This window comes from Ctenopharyngodon idella, chromosome 10 (genome assembly GCF_019924925.1).
Source record: "Ctenopharyngodon idella isolate HZGC_01 chromosome 10, HZGC01, whole genome shotgun sequence".
In the NCBI taxonomy this organism is placed as follows: domain Eukaryota; kingdom Metazoa; phylum Chordata; class Actinopteri; order Cypriniformes; family Xenocyprididae; genus Ctenopharyngodon; species Ctenopharyngodon idella.
In genome coordinates, this window is record NC_067229.1 from 6,853,432 (window position 1) to 6,874,194 (window position 20,763).

The window sequence follows — 20,763 nt, forward strand, 5'->3', positions numbered from 1 at the left end:
AAAAAGCACCCTTACCCTCTGGCACTTCCGAGATGCTGATACTCAGAAAACTATTTCCCCTAACAGCAGACGGAAGCTAAAGCACCCACCTGTCGGCAGGCATCACGCGACACCTCAGCTCAACCCACACACAGATTTTTGCGCTCTGCCTCCATAGTTATGAATTCCGATGGACAAGAGTTTAACCGCAAAGTGCCTCTGAAAATCATTTTCAACTGTTAAATCTAATTCAGTCTGATTCATCAAAGCCCTTCTGGTTTGAAAAGCAGCTCCAGCTTGGACAAGATAAAATAAACAAGTACACAAACAACAAGATCAAGGTCAAACTGAAGATCAGGAGATGTGACATCAGGCTTCTTCCAGAATCTTTCACCTGGATCACGAAAAAAAGAATATCAGCTTCCTTAAACTCACTGAACCTTGTGATCTTTGCCGAGCAAATGTGTCAAAGATTTATTACTGGATGTCAGCACTTGTGGAGCTCTGCATTTTTCCTTCTGTTTTTCCTGCTGTTTTTTTCCTGTCTCCTTTTCTAAGAAACCAAAACATGGCTAACAGCACTCAAGACCATACCAGTGATTTTTCGAGCTCCTAAGTGCAAAAATTATATAGATTTTTATCTAATAATTTTTAAATGAATCAACATTATTACTATTATTATTATCATTATTAACTATTGATATATATTATATTATATTATAAACATAAAATATAATACTATTATTACTACAATTAATAGTAATAATTTATTTAAACTTTCTTCTTTTTAAATACTACTACTACTACTACTACTACTAATAATAATAATAATACTTCTTAAAGTATTTATTATTGTAATTACTATTATTATTATTACTACTACTACTACTACTACTAGCAGTAATATTATATTTTATATTTATATATAATAATAACACTTCATCTAAAGAATATTTATATATGTATTATAATTATTCTTATTATTTATAAATACTACTACTACTAGAAATATATATTTTTAAATAAACCATTATTATTATTATTAGTAGTAGTAGTAGTAGTAGTAGTAGTAGCAGCAGCATTTATAAATATATTATATAAAATATAATATATTTTAAATATTATATTTATAAACAATACAATAATAATAATAATAATAATTATTATTATTATTATTATGTTGAAGTATAAAATAATGTAATGACAATAAAAATAACAATAATAATAATAATAATAATAATAATAATAATAATAATAATTAGTAGTAGTAGTAGTAGTAATAGCATATAATAATATAATATATGACATTATTTGCTTTTATTAATTATTGCTCTAATATTGTGTTTAACAATCTACTATTATGTTTCAATCCCAGCCTTAAGTCAAACACATTGTTTGCTATGAAACCAAAAACGACACATTCTTGTCTTTGTGTTTGCGTTCGTTTAATCAGGTTCAGGTTTATTAAGAGCGATCGATCCAGACAAAAACCAAATTAAAGTCCACAACGCACAATGCTCTGACGTCATCAGAGGAGAACAAAATGGCTATGACAACAAAAAAGCGCAAACCTGCGGCTGCTGAACTTTGACCTAAAAAGGTTGTGGTTGCGCAAGAGCCGCTGTCGGCGCAACAGAACAACGCTCACAATAACAGAACACGATGTGCCAGAGGAAAAGATATCATTGATCTGACAGCAGATCTACTGCTTGTAGACACTCCACCTCTTCCCATGTTTGTGTTTGTGACGTTTTTAATGGAGAAAAAAAAGGATGAATTTTAACCGTTGCTACATTGAGGGCTAGGAGATTTATCTAAATTTTCTTTTCTTCAAAGGAAATAAACGTTCCCTGAGATACATGATGAAGTGTGTCCGTGTTTATGCTCTTATTATCAGCTGCACTCTAGAAACTAGCACAAAATACCAAATGAACCAAACACAAAACATGTAATACTTCAAGCATGCTGAGCTTTTTTTTTGTCTAGCTAAGTACGCAAAGCGACGCTTACAGAAGCACCTGCCCAGATTTTATCTTTCCACTCAACCTTACGTCTGCATCCTCCGTCTGAACTCACAACGGTTACTGACGCTAAATGTCTGCTTGCACAGAAAACAGTTTATTGCATTCACAAATGGAACAAGAACTTCGCCACGCTTATTAATTTGAGTCAACATGAAACAGAATTTTCATGTTTGTAGGTGAAGCTTGTTTTTTTCCGTTTTGGAATAAAATAAAATAAAATAAAATAAAATAAAAAATAAAATAAAATAAAATAAAATAAAATAAAATAAAATAAAATAAAATAAAATAAAATAAAATAAAATAAAATAAAATAAAATAAAATAAAATAAAATAAAAATGTATTAAAGTTCTGTCTGGAAATAAATGCAATAGAAAGGCAAAAACCTTCCACCTTGAATACGAACTATTTCCTCCCCTTATCTGCGGAGAAACAGAATTTCTTGGAGGAACAAGAAAACATGAATGTCAGGCTAAACAAACAAACACGGACAGGTTGTGTTTATTTGGCATGACAGAGTGCGCATTTCTTTGGGGACATGGTATCTTATTGTAGGGTTACACACTCGCTCACCCCAGTGCCTGCCCAAATACAGCGCCATTGCATCATACTCTAGAAATGGGGTTTCACTTTGACATTACGCCCAACTAAACTTTCACCTATCACATGACAAAGAGTGGGTTGATTCATGCATGCACGCTGCCCTTTGAAGAGCATGGGACACCTCCTAGTTACCAACGTGGATCTTTATTTGGGCCGAGCGCCGCTGGTCTTATTGAAGAACCTGACCTCATCCATATGAATGCAGTTGTGATATCACTAATAAGGGACGCATGAAATAACATGCCTTTAAACCAACTGGTCATTGGGTTATCCGACGGGTAGTCGGTCTTTTGGTTTTAATTATATGCTGTATAAAAATACAGCACTTTTTTAGGGCTTTTAATCCTTTCACTTGCATTTGCGACTAAAAATAGATGTGTGCGAACTGTAAAATATATATAGAAACATGCAAGTTTGGGGACGGAAAAACAGGAATAGCGATATAGCCTAATGTGATTATTAAACTTCAAAAGGCTATTCCGTTAAAAAAATATGAGAGCGGCACGTTTTAAACGTAGTGCTTTTGCGTGTTCCTCAGGCTTGTAGAACTTGGAAGCACATGTGCTCCTTAGGAAAAAAGTAATAGATTATCGATTGATTCCTAAATGCATTTAAGGCTGAATGGACGCATTGAGCCCTTCTATATCATTTCCCTCCAAAAAGAGGTGGAAGTAAACAAGGTACTCAAGCTGAATCAGGTTGAGCGGGGTGTGAGGTGAATAGCGAGCAGGTGCGGTACACGCTGAACTGGCGGACAAGATTTGTATTGGCACAGAGTGTCCTTCAATGTACCAGACTGGCTTCCTCCAGCCAAACACAAGCGCTATCTCGCTCACATACACACAATGTTCATCTTTGCTATTGTGGTTTTGACTTGCAAATCAGCCAAGGGTCACACAAGACCTATGTTTACTACAGCTGGAAAAAAAAAAAAAAAAAAAAAAAAAAAAGTACCAATACCGATTCTTAAATTCCAAGAATAGATCTTTCAGGGTGTGTTCACACCATGTTTTATTCGATTAAAATGAACCCTGGTGAGATTGCTCTGTTTGTCTGGTTCATTTGAATAAGTGTGAACACTACCATCCGAATTCTGGTGCGCACCAAAAAAGCGGACTGAGACTGCTGAAAAGACACGTCTTGGTCTGCTTTCAAATGAATTCTGGTGCGATTCGAATTAAATATGAAAGCAACACGAACCAAAGACATGTAAATGAACCAAAATCAGGACATTATGTCACAAGATGGACAAGAAAAGGACAGAATGCTCAAGCATAGCCGTTTTTTCTATCATAGTCGTGATGTTGCCCACCACAGTTCGGTGCAGGAATCAGAACCGCGTCTCCGCAGCAGATGTTGGTTTGTCTGTGTGACGGACGGATTCCTGCTGCCGTTTTGATTCCTTTACACATTTTATAAGCTCTTCACAAATTGTCAGCGCCATCATTACTATTAGTTCTGTCACTACAACTCTCTGTGAGATTTGTATGGTAACAGAGATTAGCATGGTAATGGATATGACAATGTTAACGTATTTGGTCTTGGCGGAACAGATCCGCTACACTGCTGCTGCTTCAGAGCACAGACATTGCTGTGAACATGTAAGACATGCTGCTGCACATGTAACATACATGAATTAACCCCCCAACAAAGCAGGAGAAATGACAGAGCCCTCTTCAACACAAACATCTAAACAGATCATTTACAGGTTGTACAGCCAATGCCAATAAAGCTGTTGTGCAACAGCTAAAAGAAGACTACTGCTATACATTTGTAAAGCAATATTTCACCCAATGATGACATAGACAAGAAGGGATAGGACAAAACACCCCCCAAAACAAGCAGATCTATCGCCAAGACATATGTACTGCTTATTTCTTCTTCATGGAAATGCATGTTTTACTATCTACGTGTACCTGGGCTACCTTGCCGACCGGCTTAGCACTAGTGACCTAAGGCTCTGGGTGCTTCTCAATACTCAAAAAAATGCTTCCTCGTTTCCTTGCTCCTCCGTCCACCAGCTCATGACCCCGAAACCAATTGAACTCAGCCATCATGAACGGCATCTCAATTCTCTAATTGCACCGTGAGGAGGCGAGGAATGAGGAAGCTTTCTGAGGAGTCATGAGCGACTCACACGGGTGTAATCCTTCCCTCGCATCCTAATGGGGAAAGGAAGCGAGGAAAGGAAACTCATGCACCTCTTGATGGAAATATATGTTGTGATGTTATTTCCATCAAGAGGTGCATTGATTTTTTTGTCAAGATCTTGTATTGACAATGCAAGAGGTGAGCACTCTGTAAAGTCTCCTCCAGCACATCCCAAAGACTTACACTGAGGTTAAAGGTCAGGACTCAGAGGTGCCAATTCATGTGTGAAAATGATTCTTCATGCTCTCTGAACCATTCTTTCACAATTTTAACCCTGATGAACATGGGCATTGTCATCCTGAATATGGCCATGATACATATTCCGACACGGAGTTTGTAGCTTTTCATTTCTTAACCATCTGTTAGGGTTAAAAGAACTGCTGCCAAACATAAAACATGCTAGAAACATAATAATCACTGTAATAATGATCCATTGATAGATTTTTAAGTATTTGCTTATTAAAATCCAAACAGTGTCTTTTTTTCTGGCCGGGAAGTGTAGAAAGAAATGTTGTGCCAATGCCTCATTTTCAGGGTAAATAACAATTGTGGGCAACGTTATTCTGAAAAACTTCAAAAGCAGCATTAAAAGAAGAAGAAATGCAACTCACTTCTCTGGCAATGGTTCTGGTTCCAGCAACGTTCACCAAAATTCCCATTAATGGTGGTCTGTTTGCAGGCTATCGTTCCCGTGATGGTACCCGGGCAAATGTCTCCGCACTCCCGGTCATCCTTGTTTGCCACAATGTAATTGTCCTCCATCGAGTCGGAGATCTTGGACCAGTCGAGAGTGGACAAATAACAGAGGTCTGGGTTCTTCTCGATGCGTACCGCCCCACGCGTGATGTTGGTCAAACTGTGGAGGCCGATTTCTTTCAACTGGATCATTTCAAACATGACGAGGGCGTAGTTGAAGAAGAGGTTGTTACCGCGGATGACGGTGAGGTTCGGGAAGAGGTCGCCGAGACTCTCCAGGCCGTAGACGCGGAAGAGGAGCAGGTAGTCTGTAATCATGACCAGCTTTGGAAAACTTAAGCCCCGGAAGTCCTCCAGTCTGGTCTTGAACATGAGCAGGATCTTCAGGTGGCCCTCGATCACCGTGCAGTTCTCGATAACGCGCAGGTTGGTCGCATTGTTGCGGATATCCGTGCTGGGGCAAACTGCAACGACAGAAAATACAAAGTTATTATTAGCATATGAAAGTGTTTATTTGGACGCAATTGGCGAAATGCAAACATTATATGTCTGTTGCAAACATTATATGTGATTGGTCAGCTGCTCAAAGAGAAGTGAGAGCACATTGAGCTTTTTCGGAAGCAGCGGCTTCATAGAGACATGGAGTATTACAGACAGACTGGGAAGAGAGGTGCTGTCAAATATGTGAAAAATAATGTGTTTTTTGAACATTCAATGAAAACGTATTCTAATAGACATTAAATTGAAAATCAAGACTGAAAAAGGGAATAATTGACATATGACAAATTGACAAAAAGACATATGAAAGAGATCATAAATATTTTGAGCCATTGATATACAAAGTAAATGAAAAAATATCTATAAGAGTATTCATTAAGTAAAATATCAACAAATATAAACTCATAGGTAGGTTTAACAGTGTAAAAATGTCACTTAAAAAAATGAACTTGGGAAAAAAAACTATGGTGGGAATGACAAAAGAATCACAAAACGATAAAGTCGATACAAAATAAGGAAAAATTACTATTCTGAACAATGTCTGAAACGGTATTATTAGCACTTAAGTTTACTGCCTCTTTAAAATAAATTGTTTGCTGTATTACTAAGTTGCTTTGAATAAATTAATACATGTAAAATTGTAAATGTAAAACATTAAAAAAAAGTTCATTATACAATATTAATCAAAATTGGCAAAAAAGAAAAGCATTTTATTAATTTATTAAAAATATATTTAACAAAATAGTTTAATGAAAAATTTACTGAAAAACTTAAAATTAATAAACTTAAAAGCAATGTTTACATAATAGCTTTTGCAGTGATTTTGAACTAGGTATTGAGAATTGCAATGTTTAATGCATTTTCATAAAAAATAATCATCATCAATATCATTATTGTTGTTACCTATATTAAATGACACTAATACTAATAATAACAACATCTTAATATTAAAAACAAATGTTATAAATATTGCAAAATACCTCTGCAATATTTGTTAACAATAACATCTTAATCTTTAATAAAAGATTTTATTAAATATTTTGCATGGTTTCGAGTTAATATAAATAAGTGAATTGATGAGATAGATATGTTTTAAGCTGTACTTGATACAAACAAAAAAAGACAAGTAATTTGCAAAATTGCAATTATTTGTACAACAATTAATCGCCCGCCACAATTTCATGTTCACGTAAAAGAGCACATGAAGGCCCTCCTAACAGGAGCATGAAAGATTATCAACACTGAATAATGCATAAAGCGTGTCTCCGCGCGGCTGCTTTTCTTAGTCCATTCATAATCCAAACCCGCACACGCTGAGACGAGGCAGAGAGAATTCATTAGCAAAGCGATTCTCGAAAAGAGAGCATCTGCTAATGGATAACATCAAGCAGAATTCCTTTCAGAGCTGCTCCATTGATTCACCATCAAAAGAATTCTCACAGGCCTTTTTCAACGGGTGGGGGTTTCCTCTTGTTTCGTGTTGGAAATCATTACGAGATATTCACTGCGGCCTATTCATTTTAAACACTGAAGTGTACTAGAAACACCCATTTTAAGACACTACGAGACTAAATCATTAAAAAGAATGAAGGTGGAACGTGCAATTTAGAGATTACGATGAATTCTTAACGGCGAAATCTCAACTGCAAGGACATCGCTGGAAAACAAAGGGCTTTTCTGACAAATGATTTTCTCATGGAGACAAAGAGAGCATGTGATTTGTGGTGTGAGCAGGTGTCAAAGTCTGAGACTTTGCTGATCTCAACGGACTCTGTTTTTCCTCCATCTTTCTGCAGGTTAATGGTTTTCACATCACAGCCTGAAAAGTCAGTTTTACCTCATCTCATCATGATATGTCAGCCTAATATGGATAAAACCCAAATAAATCCACAGACTTGCTGTTAAGGATGCACATATGACAAATTCAGCAAGCAAAACGCAAATTTATCGAGATTCAGGTGCTTCCTTCAGAGCCAAGTATAAATAGAAAATGCAAACTTTTGGTGTGAATTTCACATAAATGGTTTTATTTTAAAAAATGACCATAATAAAACGATTTGCTTAAAATTAAAAAATAATATATATTATAAACAGTACAACAAATACTACCATTATCCCAACAATATTTAAAAAATTTTATAATATGCGAGTTGTTTCGCATTATAGTATGAGAATGAGAATCGTTCACATTGTGGTATTGAGAACTGATGTGGAAAATGTGCTTAATTGTCAGGTAAACAATCCTAAAAATAGGACTTAGCTTCTTTGAAATATAACAAATATAATTCCTTTTTGTTTATGAGGTATAATATGGTCTCTATATGTGTTTGAAATTTTTCATGAGATCAACAAGCAATTGTGCAAACCTGATTTCCATAAAATAACCAACTTACGTAGACACTAGATAAAACTGACTGACACAGAAATCATTGATCTTGTAAGGTCAGTAAAGCAACATTAGTACATTAGGACAACTGAAGACCCCTCAACCTTGCTGACACAAGTTTCTTATCCAAACTCTAATATTACTGCAGCAAGACTTCACACACATACGAGAAATTGTTACATCAGGTCCCTAAAGATAATTGAGCAAACATCATAAAATGGCAACATCTCTCCATAGCAACAAGTCCCAGCATGCACAAACAGAGAGCGTTTGCCAGACAAAAATGCACTTCAGCCTGTTTACCTCTGAGAAATAGTCTTGAGGGGAAAATAAAAATATATAAAACAAATAATATCTTGTAACAGTCTGGTGCCAAAGCTCAAGGACTGCCAGAAAACAGTCAGCAAAATTCAACTATTTCACATACACATTTGTTGAAATATTCTACATTTTTCACAAAACCTGAAAAGCTCTTCAAATAAATAAATAAATTCAAACTAGAGAAAATGTGGTAACAGGGCTGCCTGTGAGAAACTAAAATAATTTTAATATTTCAACTGTTTATTTACTAAAACAAACAGAATTGTTATAAAACAATACATACAATAAAAAGTAATAAAATTGTAGCCTAACCGTGGAAAGTGCCGCTCAAAAGTTTTACAGAGCACACAAATTGCATGCAAAATGATAGACATAAAAATAATTTGAATATTTTAACTATTTTTTTTTACTACAACAACTTGAATTGTTTTTACACAAAAAGGAACAATAAAAAGTAATAAAACTAACTAAATTATAGCCTAATTTAATCTCTGTTGCAGTAAAGCCAGTGCTCCAGACTACGACCAAATGGTTGCATTTTGCAACCATTTTTCCTGCCGTTGCTACTAAATTTTGTTAGAGGTTGCATTGGTGCAGTTTATCAGCTCAGACCAATAAAAGACAGTGCAGAATTCTCTGTTATAAACCACTGATATCAGATCAAATAGCGCTGATGTGGAAACCAGGAGAAACATTGTGCCATGAACGAACAAGTTATACAAGGCTTTTCAGTCCACAAATCACCAACATTCACCATGGATTTAATTTAGTAACTATAACTGTAACCAGAAGTGGCAGAAGTAGCTGAGTGTTTTTACATTATTCATCTCTGAGAGTGAAATTCAGGCACTTTTTAAGGTCTTTCCAGTGCTTCACACTTTTTCCAGCACTTCAAATCTCTAAATAATATGATCAAATTTAAATGTTACTTTCAATGTGATGATAAACATTTGTTCATCCTTCATAGACTGTCCCCATTTGTATAATAAAAGATTCAAGACAAACTAACACTTGGTGGAAAATAAAAACTTATTTAAAAATAAGACATGAAATTACCACTATAGCCAGTAGATGGCGGCAGAGGAGCGCTTATTGGCTTATTAGCCATTTCCACTCCCTGATAAATACTTTTTTCATGTTTTGCTTCTGAGTTTATATATAAACATTATGAAATCACATAATCACATTATAAAATATCAAATCATGAAATCAATTTTTGTCAAAGCTGGGCACTTTTTTGTACTGAAGTATGAAGCAGAAAAAGTCACAAGAAAAACAAACTTTCTTCAAATTGCGACTGAATTACACAAAGCAAGCAGAGCGCTCCTTTTATAAGCTTTTGATCAGTTCAGTGTGATACTATAGAAGAACAATGGTATATTTAATAAGAGTAGAATATTTAAAATTTTCCCTATAAAATTAGGTTTTTGCTAGGTTACTGTTAAAAGTTAATTTTCTCTACATCTCAATGCTTTACTGTCAAATGTGCATTTCCAAGAAATAAACAAACAAAATCAGGTGCTGACGCCACCATCTGCAGAACTTAGTGGCACCGGTGCTACTGCTCTAAAATGTTAGTGTGGAGCCCTGAAAGCGCTTAGATCTGAATGAGGACAAGGTTACATTTTATTGTGTTGGTCAACATTTCCAAGGTCGGCTGTAAACAGATATGGAGCTTGTTTGTGTAATCGCATGAGACCTCATGCACTCGTCTGTTCACACACTTTCCAAACTTCCCCTTTTCTTGTTCGCTAAACAACTTAAACTGCTCTTCATCCTTATGGAGAGCGGGAAGCGTCCTGCCTCAGCCTGACTGAAAACGGACACTTAGCCGTCATTTAGGGTCCTGATTTATAGGTGTCACTGCAGTGACGTCAGGTTTTAAGTTGCTGCCTGTTTACGCCACGCTCTGGGAATGAACAGGGGGGCTTTTTAGATGCCGAAAAGAAGCTGCAGCTGGTCTAGTAATGCTTACTGGGTAATGTGCGACGAAATAATGACAAACTCCATGTAAGCACTGAAACAGATGGAGCTAATCGACAACAACTCCGAACAGCAAAACAGTGGAGCAAAACTTTCTTGCTGTTGTACATGAAATAAAAGACCTGCAGTATATACAGGTCAACAATGTAAAAACTTCAACTACAGTACAGTAGTAGAAAGCAAGCAACAACTAGTGCATGAATATCTAGAAAGATCTACAGATAAACAACCGGCAGTGTGTTGAGGTGGCAACTCAGCGTCTGAAACACAGCGCTGGTGCTTATCATGAAACCCATCAACCAGGGCGCAGACAACTGTGAAAGTAACAGCTTTGCATTCAAACGCATAGAGATGAGTCGCACGGCATCTAAATAGCACCTGACTGCAGCTATGAGGGTCAACCGACGCTGCCGAACTGCAGAAAAGAAACCAGGTGACCTTTTTTTTAAACAATGTGAGAGGTTGCGCTATAGTTGGAATATATTCACAAAATAGCACAGCCTCAAATGCCTTGCTGGTTTTGAAAAATTGTTATTGCATAATGAAAATATTAAGGATAAAAATTCTGCTAACAAAAAGAAAATAATGGAATAAAACGAAAAAAAAAAAACTGGAAAACTTAACTAAAACTAACTAAAATAAAACTGCCAACAAATTAATTTGAATTTTAGGCGTATAGATATATGGTACAGTATATAATAAAACTTTTGATGCCAGCATTAAACATGAAAATGCCACTCAATAACAGTACACTGCTGAGAAGTTTAATGGTGTTAAACACGTTTAAAAGGTAACAGTTATCGCATTAACTTTGGCAGCCCTAAAATAATAAAACAAACTAAAATGAAAACCAAACACACTGAAACAAGAAAACTCTTGAAAACTGAAAATTAGCAAAACTAAGCTAAACAGTTTAGTGGGGAATTTTTTTAAAAAAAGATTAAAATAAAAAAAAAAAAATTAATTTAAAATAGTACCTCACAATAGCACCGACTATAACATGATTTATCCATATTGTGTATTTTAGCATAACTGGATTGTTGTATTGGCCAATCAAAGGGTTATTATAGTTAACTACTAAAACTAAACCATACATTTTTTTTTTTTTTTTTTTGCTTTAAATAAAAAAAATATATATTGCAGCTATAGCCAGTACAGTATATTAACTTTAAAATAAAAATAAAAAATATAGACATATTTATAAAAATAAAAAAAAATTACTAAAAATGTGAGTAAAATGAAAAAAGAAAATATAAAAATAAAACTATGAAGTATCTTAAATGATACTAAAATAACACTGGCCAATCAGCATCCAGGAACAGTTTTATAACCGCATATCTGAAGGTTGATTCATTCTGCAAAGCTTTTTTGGTTGAATCAGAAGGTCACCTATCCAAAATCTTCTCAATAGATCTGGGCCAACTGCAAACAGCTTCTGAGAAACTAAAGCAGGGCCGTTTGTGAGTTTACATAAGGGCCGAGGGCCACACCAAAGACGAGGGGCCCATCAAAGGGGCGCTGCAGGTTAAAAACATTTTTTTCCCCATCGGCACACATCGGGCCGAATAAAAGGGGGACACTTAAGCTGTAACATGAGCCTCGCTATCCATGACGTAACGCGAGCAGGACGGTTAGCGATCACACGCATGAATAGATGTGCCAATAGCCTCTTATGTGAACACAAACACACACCCAGACAATGCCACTGGAAATGTGACTTCCATAACAGGGCTGGAAATGAGGCTCGAGGGAGGAATCTTGCAAGGCAATCGAGAGGCTTCAACCTTCAACACCCACTCAAGGATTCAATTTCACACTCAAAGTGAACGGCAAAACCTTTGCACATTTTGGCTTTATTTGACAAGAAAATTTAGTAGCCATGGATAAATGTGACGATCGCAATCAGAAATGACCATCAATGTCTTAGCTACAATATCCCACTGTTTACATAATGAGATGCTTCCTTATTTTTAGCATCACATTCCCAATGGAGAATTTAATATGCTTCTAGCAATAGTGACTAGCGCTTGGAAATTGGAGCATGATGGCTCTTACACCACATGTCAGGAAGATCATGGAGGCTCAGAGAAGCGATTGCTTTAGTTAATCTTCACTTGCATTGCCTTGGTCTTCCCACAAAATTAAAGTTATTAGTTATAAACAAAGATAAAGATAAAGTTCATGTAATTTGTGTTCCTGGTGTTACAAGGTGTTCGGCCGTACACCGATTACATTTGCGGCACCGCCCCACTGTCTTTCTGCTTTTTATAGAAATAAAAACCATTTAATTCCGTTGGACAATGGACGTTACAATTATAAACAAAGCGTCTGCTCTGCTCTATACAGCACGAGATGCAGAGTCGCAGTCAGATTTTATTTATTACGTGATGATAGTGAGGAGAGATGACCGACAAGACGATGGAGGATTTGCTGTGCAACAAATCCTTAGTGTCATTGACAAATATCTGGTGAAATGTGCAGTCAATACCTCAGAGTAAAGAGTAGCCTACGCGTGACCACGAAATTTGAAAGCAAAGTAAAAAGTGAGCGCAAATTCAAAAGCAATAACAGAGTAATGCAATTCATCCTATACATTTTCATCATATATTTAATACAACAATAAAATTGGTACAACAAATATTACCAGGATGCATAATAATTGTAGTTGACAGTTTAAAAAAAGAAAGAAAAAGAAATGAATATAAATTATGCATTAATTATTACTTTTTGTTGAAGGGGTCATGAGAAATCGAAAATTTCCTTGATCTTTTGACATATAAGAGCTCTTTTTACCATTAAAACATCCTGCACGTTTCATAGCTCAAAACGTCCTCCTCATTATAAATAGAAGCATTTATGTTATCAAGCACTGTGACATCAAATGGGCAAAAACATTTGCATATGACTTCCTCTAAAGCAATAAGTCTACACAAAGTAGCCACTACATAAAAGTGGATCATTTCAGACAGTCAAAATAATAATTTTTCTGCACATGTATTAGTTTTTTGGTGCATGACTTAACATTATAAACTCCAAGGAACATATTAAAATAAAAGTAATAAAAAAAATATGCATATACTTAATAGCAAGTTAAAAAATGTTTTTTATTAACATAATACAACCCTCTACAATGATCATGTGACCAAATTTCACGAGAAGCGACTAAAAAAATATCTTTTAATAGCCAACGGCTAGTAAATTGTAAGTTTTCAGTCACCTGTAATTGAGTTAGAGGCAAAAAATAAGTTTAGTGCAGATATAATTTCATTGCCTGCTGAGCTTTACGCATCGACGCTTGGCTGAGAGCGCCCTCTGTTGCTTTCTCTCACACCCGCGCACTCACCGTGAGAGAAAGAGAGAGTACATGCCTGGCTGTCACCACCCCGATCGGACCTGTGCTGTGTCGTCATGAAAGTGTATCATTTGCATGTGTTTTAAGCCTTGCCAATTTGCAAAAGCACAAGAAAATGTAAAAGATAAACTTGCGCGCACCCAGAAAACCTGAGTCTGACAGCACGTGAATACTGAATATCTTGCACTTGAAAGGACAATTTCACAGTCTTTGAGAGTATCCTAGTAAACCTAGTAAAGTTATATCTTTAGTGAATGTAAACAGTTGAGAAAGTATACCCATGTGTGGATCTGTGCATTAGTCTTAAAGTGACAGCAGCCTACTATTCCTGCTGCTATCTGTGTTTTTAATGTTAAATAAAATTGCATTGTTCTTGCATTCCATGTAAAAAAAAAAAAAAATCTGGCGAGTAAAATAAAAGATTTTTGGGGTGAAATTAGAGCCAGATATTTCTTGACAGTTTTCTTAAGATTCACGCATTAAGATAAAATGAAGCAACAGCTCTATAAGAGGTGCTGAGGTTCTGCTTCCCACAATGCAATGCGTCTATTTCCAAACATTCAGTTTAGTTTACATAAGCTATTACAGAGAATGGTCTGTTAGTTTGTGCAAAACTCTGACTGACTAATCCCTCTGACTACTAAAATGTTGTCAAGTAGCCCATTGGTAGTAGTATTGCTGATTATGCACAACAAATTAAAAGCCAATTAAATTACCATTTCCAACAAACACAAACAGAAGGTACAGAAAACGTCCATTAAAATGGAAAAAGGTGTTCAGAGAGCTTAAACTACTCAAACTCGAGCTCGAGAACATCTTAATTTTCTGCATCATGCAATCATGTCCCAAGTAGGAGCAATGGAACGAATGGCTTTTATTTAGGCTAGCTTTTGGCCAGCAGAAAATGCTTTTAGCCTAAACACAGGAAAAAAAAATCAGTCTAGGTCTATAAAAAAAAAAAAAAAAAAACCCAAAAGGATTTATCTGTCAGGAATCCAAGTTGCACATGACAAACAAGAACATGGATTCTGTTCAAAAAGCAATTTGTAGCAACATGCTTTTTGAGCAAAAATTTATTGTGAAACAGTGAGTGCATCAAATATCAATAGCTGTGGGGTAATTACGCTCTTTCTGAAAGGCTTCTGCCCCCATTAACGCTGAAGAGACACTAGAACACATTTCCTAGTGCTTCTAAAAGCAGCTACGAGGCCCTCGGGTCATCGGGGACGCGGCTTCCGACAGCAGAGGTATGCTCCTCATAGCACACTGCTCCAAAACCAGATGGGATCTGGCATCTTGACTATTCGGCTATTTCTTTCAAATCCAGAGGAGGCAGCCATGTTTCTAACACGCCTTTAAAGAGCAACCATTTTAGCGAGGTCTAGATCTAGATTTTTAATTTCTCCAAGAATTTTTGAGTCCACCAGTTAGGTCAGAAACATTTTGAATATGAATTCTTGTACGCAAACACACAACCGATGGTCCGGTTGTACACAGTTCTTGCGTTACTGAGGTGCTAACAAAAAGATTCTTTAAATTGTGACCTTGTGGGAAAAAAAAAAAAAAAAAAAAAAAAAGGACAATTTCAACAATAGTGCCCCTTGTGTCTAAGAATGCAACACAAACAAGCACATTTCAGAACGTAATGCATGAAATTGAGCGTGTGATGCTCAAAGCATAAATATTTGAGTATTTTTACATTACATTTACATTTAATCATTTAGCAGACACTTTTATCCAAAGCGACTTACAAATGAGGAGAGCAATAGAAGCAAATCAAGGCAACAGGGAAACAATATGTGCTGTGACTAGTCCCAGTTAGTCTAGTACTGTACACGTAGAAAGGGTTTTTTTTAAAAATGATATTTAGAATAGTAAGTGTTAGTACTAATGAGTCATGTGTTGACATCACACACGGTCTGCGCAATAAACCCTCTCTAAGAAGTTGCGTGCAAGTCATTGCCTTTATCAATAAATTTCATGAAAATTACAGTCAGACTCCAAATATTTAGTGAAATTAAGCTAGCCTAGCTTAAAATATCATCATCATTCAGGTAACTTATAGGCCTTTTTTAATTTCTGCAATGCAGCAAATGCGGATGGAATTGGGCAATCCAGTCATTAAAATGGAATTTACAATATTACAGAACATTTGCGGAATTTGGCAAATTTTGGATGAAAAAAAAAATCAAAAGTAGGGCATCACATTAACACCAAAACATTCAAAACTACTGCACTGATCAACACAAAATAGGTGTTGTTTGAAAGCTTAGAGTCTGAACTTAACAATGAATAAAGCCACTTCGGTTAACTCCTAAGTATTGCCAAGTTATCTGCTGAAAAAGGGAAAAAAAATGTTTTCACAATTCATGAAATACTTTTTTGTACCATGTACTGCAATGTGTCAAAAACATCATACAGCTCAGATAGTCATGTGTTATATGTCATTTGAAAGGTCTCATGGAGTAGAATACAACAAGCATAATTGTTTTGGGCTTTGACTAAACTTGAGTGCATTTTTGTACGTGAAGCCCCGCAAGACCCATATGTAAATAACATACGAATGCGGCATTTATGTCATTTACGTTTTCACTCGTAACTTCATGAAACATGCTTCGATTGTGGAAAATGGCACATCATTATTTACAGCAGATTCTCATAATTAAAAGGAGTTCAAATCAACAAACCATTGAGTTGATCACGAGATATTCCTCATGGAGTTACGACACATAAAACCCCACAGGTGCTAACTAAAATCAAATATGTAGATTTCACGTGACTTTTTTTGCTCATAACTTCATAAAACATGCACAGATAGTAGAAAATGGCACACCATTACTTACAGTAGATGCTCCCGATTAAAATTAATCTAAAAATCAACAAAATCCATCGCGACAATCACGAGATATTCCTCACTGAGAAACAACAATTTTAAAAATGACCATTAGGGGGCGTCAAAGGCTAGACAAAAAAGCTACATTGGTTCCAAATGCTGCAACTTTTGATTACTTTATGTTATCACCACAAAATTTTAACCCAGATGCAGCTCACATGTAGTGGACCCTCATCAAAAAGAATTGTCCTCCTACCTTATTTCCTTCCTGAGTTATTGAATGTCAAATAAGATATGTAAAAATACAGTAAAAACATACATATTTTTGTGTTTATCAGCAGTTTATCAGCATGAGAATGTTCAAATGTAATGAAAATCTATGTTTTCTAAAAATTTAAAAAGTTTTCTATCATCAAACGATACCTACCTTTTGATTCTCCTTGCTATAGTTTTGGAGTTACTTTTGTGTATGTCATTTAGAAAAAACAACTTTAAAAATGCTTTCAGGGCTCAAGGGGTTAAGGTAACGTCACGTGTCAAGCTAAAGTGTGTTTTGTGCCATTCTGTTTCACTTTGTTGTGTCATATTTGAACACACAAGTGTGTTTTGCGTCGACACCCCTGAAAAGAAAAAAACAAAAAAACAAAAAAAAAAAACAAAACACGTTTCTACCAACAGATGACGACAAATGCTACCGAACATGCGTGAGGATTTACACTACACAACGTGGTGTGTGTATTTGGGGGGGGGGAGACTATAAAGGATTATTACAATGTTTTGTTACGTCAAACACTAAGCTCCTCACCGCCATGCCGCGTGAAACGCACAATCTCATCAGCGTTTGCTGCTAACGTGGTCGCATACAGCAACCGCAGGACGAGTGTTATTTTTTTCCACAGCATCTTGAAAGCAGGATGCAGCTAAGGAAGAAAAGCTGCAAAGATCCAAGGAGACAAAAGCCAATATTGATCAATTCCTCATTCAGAGTGCTGATGGGCGCTGCGTGTTTGGGTGAGACTGTGCGAGATGAATATGGCCATTGCAGTGTGGCCCCTCCCCTGCCGTCTCTGGAATCAGTCCACACAGTTACCGCAGGGAGAGGAGCGGCTGAGCGTCTGCAGGGAAAGACAGGTCAATTTAATGGGCTGTTTGTCTGTTCTGGAGACCACCAGCTCAGACTGACTGCTGCTGGGTAAGCCCACGTCTACCCATAAACCCACACGCTCTGTCAGACTCTATGGCTCATCATGAAGCAGCTTTGGGTGGCGTGTGATCATTATGGGTAAAGCAAGAACTCTACTGAACCCTTTAGAACGGAATCGGAAAAAAATTATTTAAATGTTTGAACAGAAAAGCATTCAATAAAACCAAACTGGACAGAATAGGAAAGTATTAAACAGACCATAACAGAACCAAAATAAACGGAAATGGAAAAAATATTTAACCAAACCAAAATCAAGCAGGACCAAACAAAACAGAATCTAACATAAACAACATAACCAGAAGGAATCAAATAGACATAATAGATTAAAATAAAAAATAAATGAAAGAACAGAGGAGAACTAAAAAGAACAGAATCCAACAGACACAAACAAAACCAGAACTGAAGAACCAAAGAGGCAAACAGTACAAACACAAAAAGAACTGGCAAGCAACACATAGAAATCAACCAAAAATAAAACTGAACCAAATGGAATCCAACTGAACAGAATCAGGTAAAACTGAATAGAACCATAAAGTATTTGGATTGTTTTGAAAGAAACTAATAGAACCAAATAGAACAGAATCCAAAAGATACCGAAACAGAAGCAGAAAGAACAAAATAGAACCTAATAGAAATAAAAAAAAAATAAAGAAAAGAGGAGAGCCGAAAAGAACAGAATCCAGACACAAACAAATCCAGAACAAACATAATAAAGCAAAAGAGAACAGAAGAAGAAGAAGAGAAAAAAAAAATAGAAATTAATCAAAAATAAAATCCAACCAAATGAAGCCCAAATGAATAGAATCAGGTAGAACTAGGGATGCACTGATATGATTTTTTGGGGCCGATACCGATTTTAACAAACAATTATTGGACGATACCGATATTTGTCACTTCCTCTCTTATTTGAAATTTTGTCATCAAAATAGAAAAATAGTATTTTGATCATGTTTTAAATAAGCAAAGTTCAAAAACACCTGCATTAAAATATACTAGCAGGTTTATTGCTGCATCATCAAATAATTTTTAATGAACATGGATTGGATCCATTTAACATTCAGAATACCTACATAAAGACAACAGAACAAAGATACATATGAAATAAACAGTGCTTTTTAGGTAGGTTTAATAGTTTTCAGGTACAGAAATAAAGTAAACAAATGTAAAATAGCACTGCATATTCTTCACTCAATAATATATACATATTAATCCTTTATTGTAACAGACTTTATTGTGATTAATCTTCTAATTTGTTTTTGTATACTTTAATATTTTTTGTAAGTTTAAATATGTATGAGATCTGCACTAAGGCGTGACTCTTATTTTGACGGGTGTTCTAGTCTACGGACTGACAAGGAGAGAACGCAGTTCTTCAGAGATATTTTGCAGATTTAAAGTTTATCCGTTTATTAAGCATCCGCAGAAAAGGTATAAGATCTGTATGTATTTGTTAACCGTTAGTTGTAGTAAGTGTTTTGAGTAATTCGCTGTATGTTGATGATAATGCAATGGAGAGAGAGAGGGTTTAATGCGCACTTCTTGTGCTCTGTAATGTTTAGCTTTTGTGGTGATTTGTTTAGAGTGAAAACGGACGCAATAAACTTAATAAAACATCAGTAAAGTTTTGGTCATCATTCGGATGGGGTCCGCTACACTTATGAAAGTTACAAAAGTTATTTAGTCAAGAATAGTGTGCGAGGTTTTGTTATTTGATGAACTTTAAAGCACAGACAGCAGCGCTAGGATTATGTAACAGTCATCATACAGCTCAGTGCCTTCACACAGTTAATTAATAAACCATCGGTTTGTTATTTTGGCCTTTTTCCTGCTACAGCTGATATGCTGATGGTTGTAAATTGAGCAAAAATCGGCCGATACATATCGGCGGCCGATACATCGGTGCATTCCTAGGTAGAACCGTAAAGTAGTTGGATGATCTTCAAAAAAAACTAATAGAACCGAATAGAGCAGAATCCAAAAGATACAGAGAAAGAAATAAAAAAAAGAACAAAAAACCCGAATAGAGTAAAATAAGAAAAGAACAGAGAACCGAAAAAAAAAATAGAATCCAACAGACACAAACAGAACTGAAATGAACCAAATCAAATAGAAACAGAAAATTCAACAAGCACAAATGGAACTCACTAGAACAAAATAGAAAATCAATCAAAAACAAATAGAACCAAATGGAACCTAATTGCATAGAATCATGCAGAAACAAATAAAACCAGAAGTATTTCAAGTTTAAGTTTTTTCAAAGATTCTAATAAAAAAAACTGAATCAAACTGAGCAGAATCAAACAGAAATGGAAAGAACTGAATAAAACTGAACAGAATCAATCAAACTGAAACTTACAAAGCCAGCTAGAGCCGAAAAAATGTATATAATCAAACAGAACAAAACAGAAATGCATCTCTAAGTGAAACTGTCAAATGTTATTAATTTCGCTGCACTATCCTTAAGCACAAATTTCTCCACTACAAAATTTTTCATAGCATAGAGGAGCCCCTTCATAAACAACGTCCGATATTCAAGCATTTACGAATATTTTTGAACATGTACCTGCAGCATTAGACAGCAATGAATTATCAATTCATTACGCAGCTCAACTAATATTTCCACTACTTGTTTTCCCGTTAGACTTCCCTGGACACTAAACAGTTTTCTAAAAGATTTTCAAACACACGGGAGCGTGTTGGTTTTTCCATTCTGGATATCCTTAACCCAAGCAAGG

General features: G+C 35.7%; 1 protein-coding gene across 4 annotated transcripts in view; it reads right to left on the reverse strand.

The window, feature by feature from the left end:
• insrb (insulin receptor b) overlaps positions 1 to 20,763 on the reverse strand; it is a 134,026-nt gene that overhangs the window by 46,605 nt on the left and 66,658 nt on the right. For 3 of the 4 annotated variants that reach the window (XR_007932300.1, XM_051910251.1, XM_051910250.1), the window contains one exon: positions 5,367 to 5,915. The exons of the other annotated variant lie outside the window; for it this stretch is intronic. Coding sequence is in view for 2 of the 3 variants with exons in the window: in XM_051910251.1 (XP_051766211.1) it covers positions 5,367 to 5,915 (549 nt within the window). In the remaining variant the exon portion in view is untranslated. The remainder of the gene's footprint in view (positions 1 to 5,366; positions 5,916 to 20,763) is intronic. 4 annotated transcript variants of the gene reach the window in all.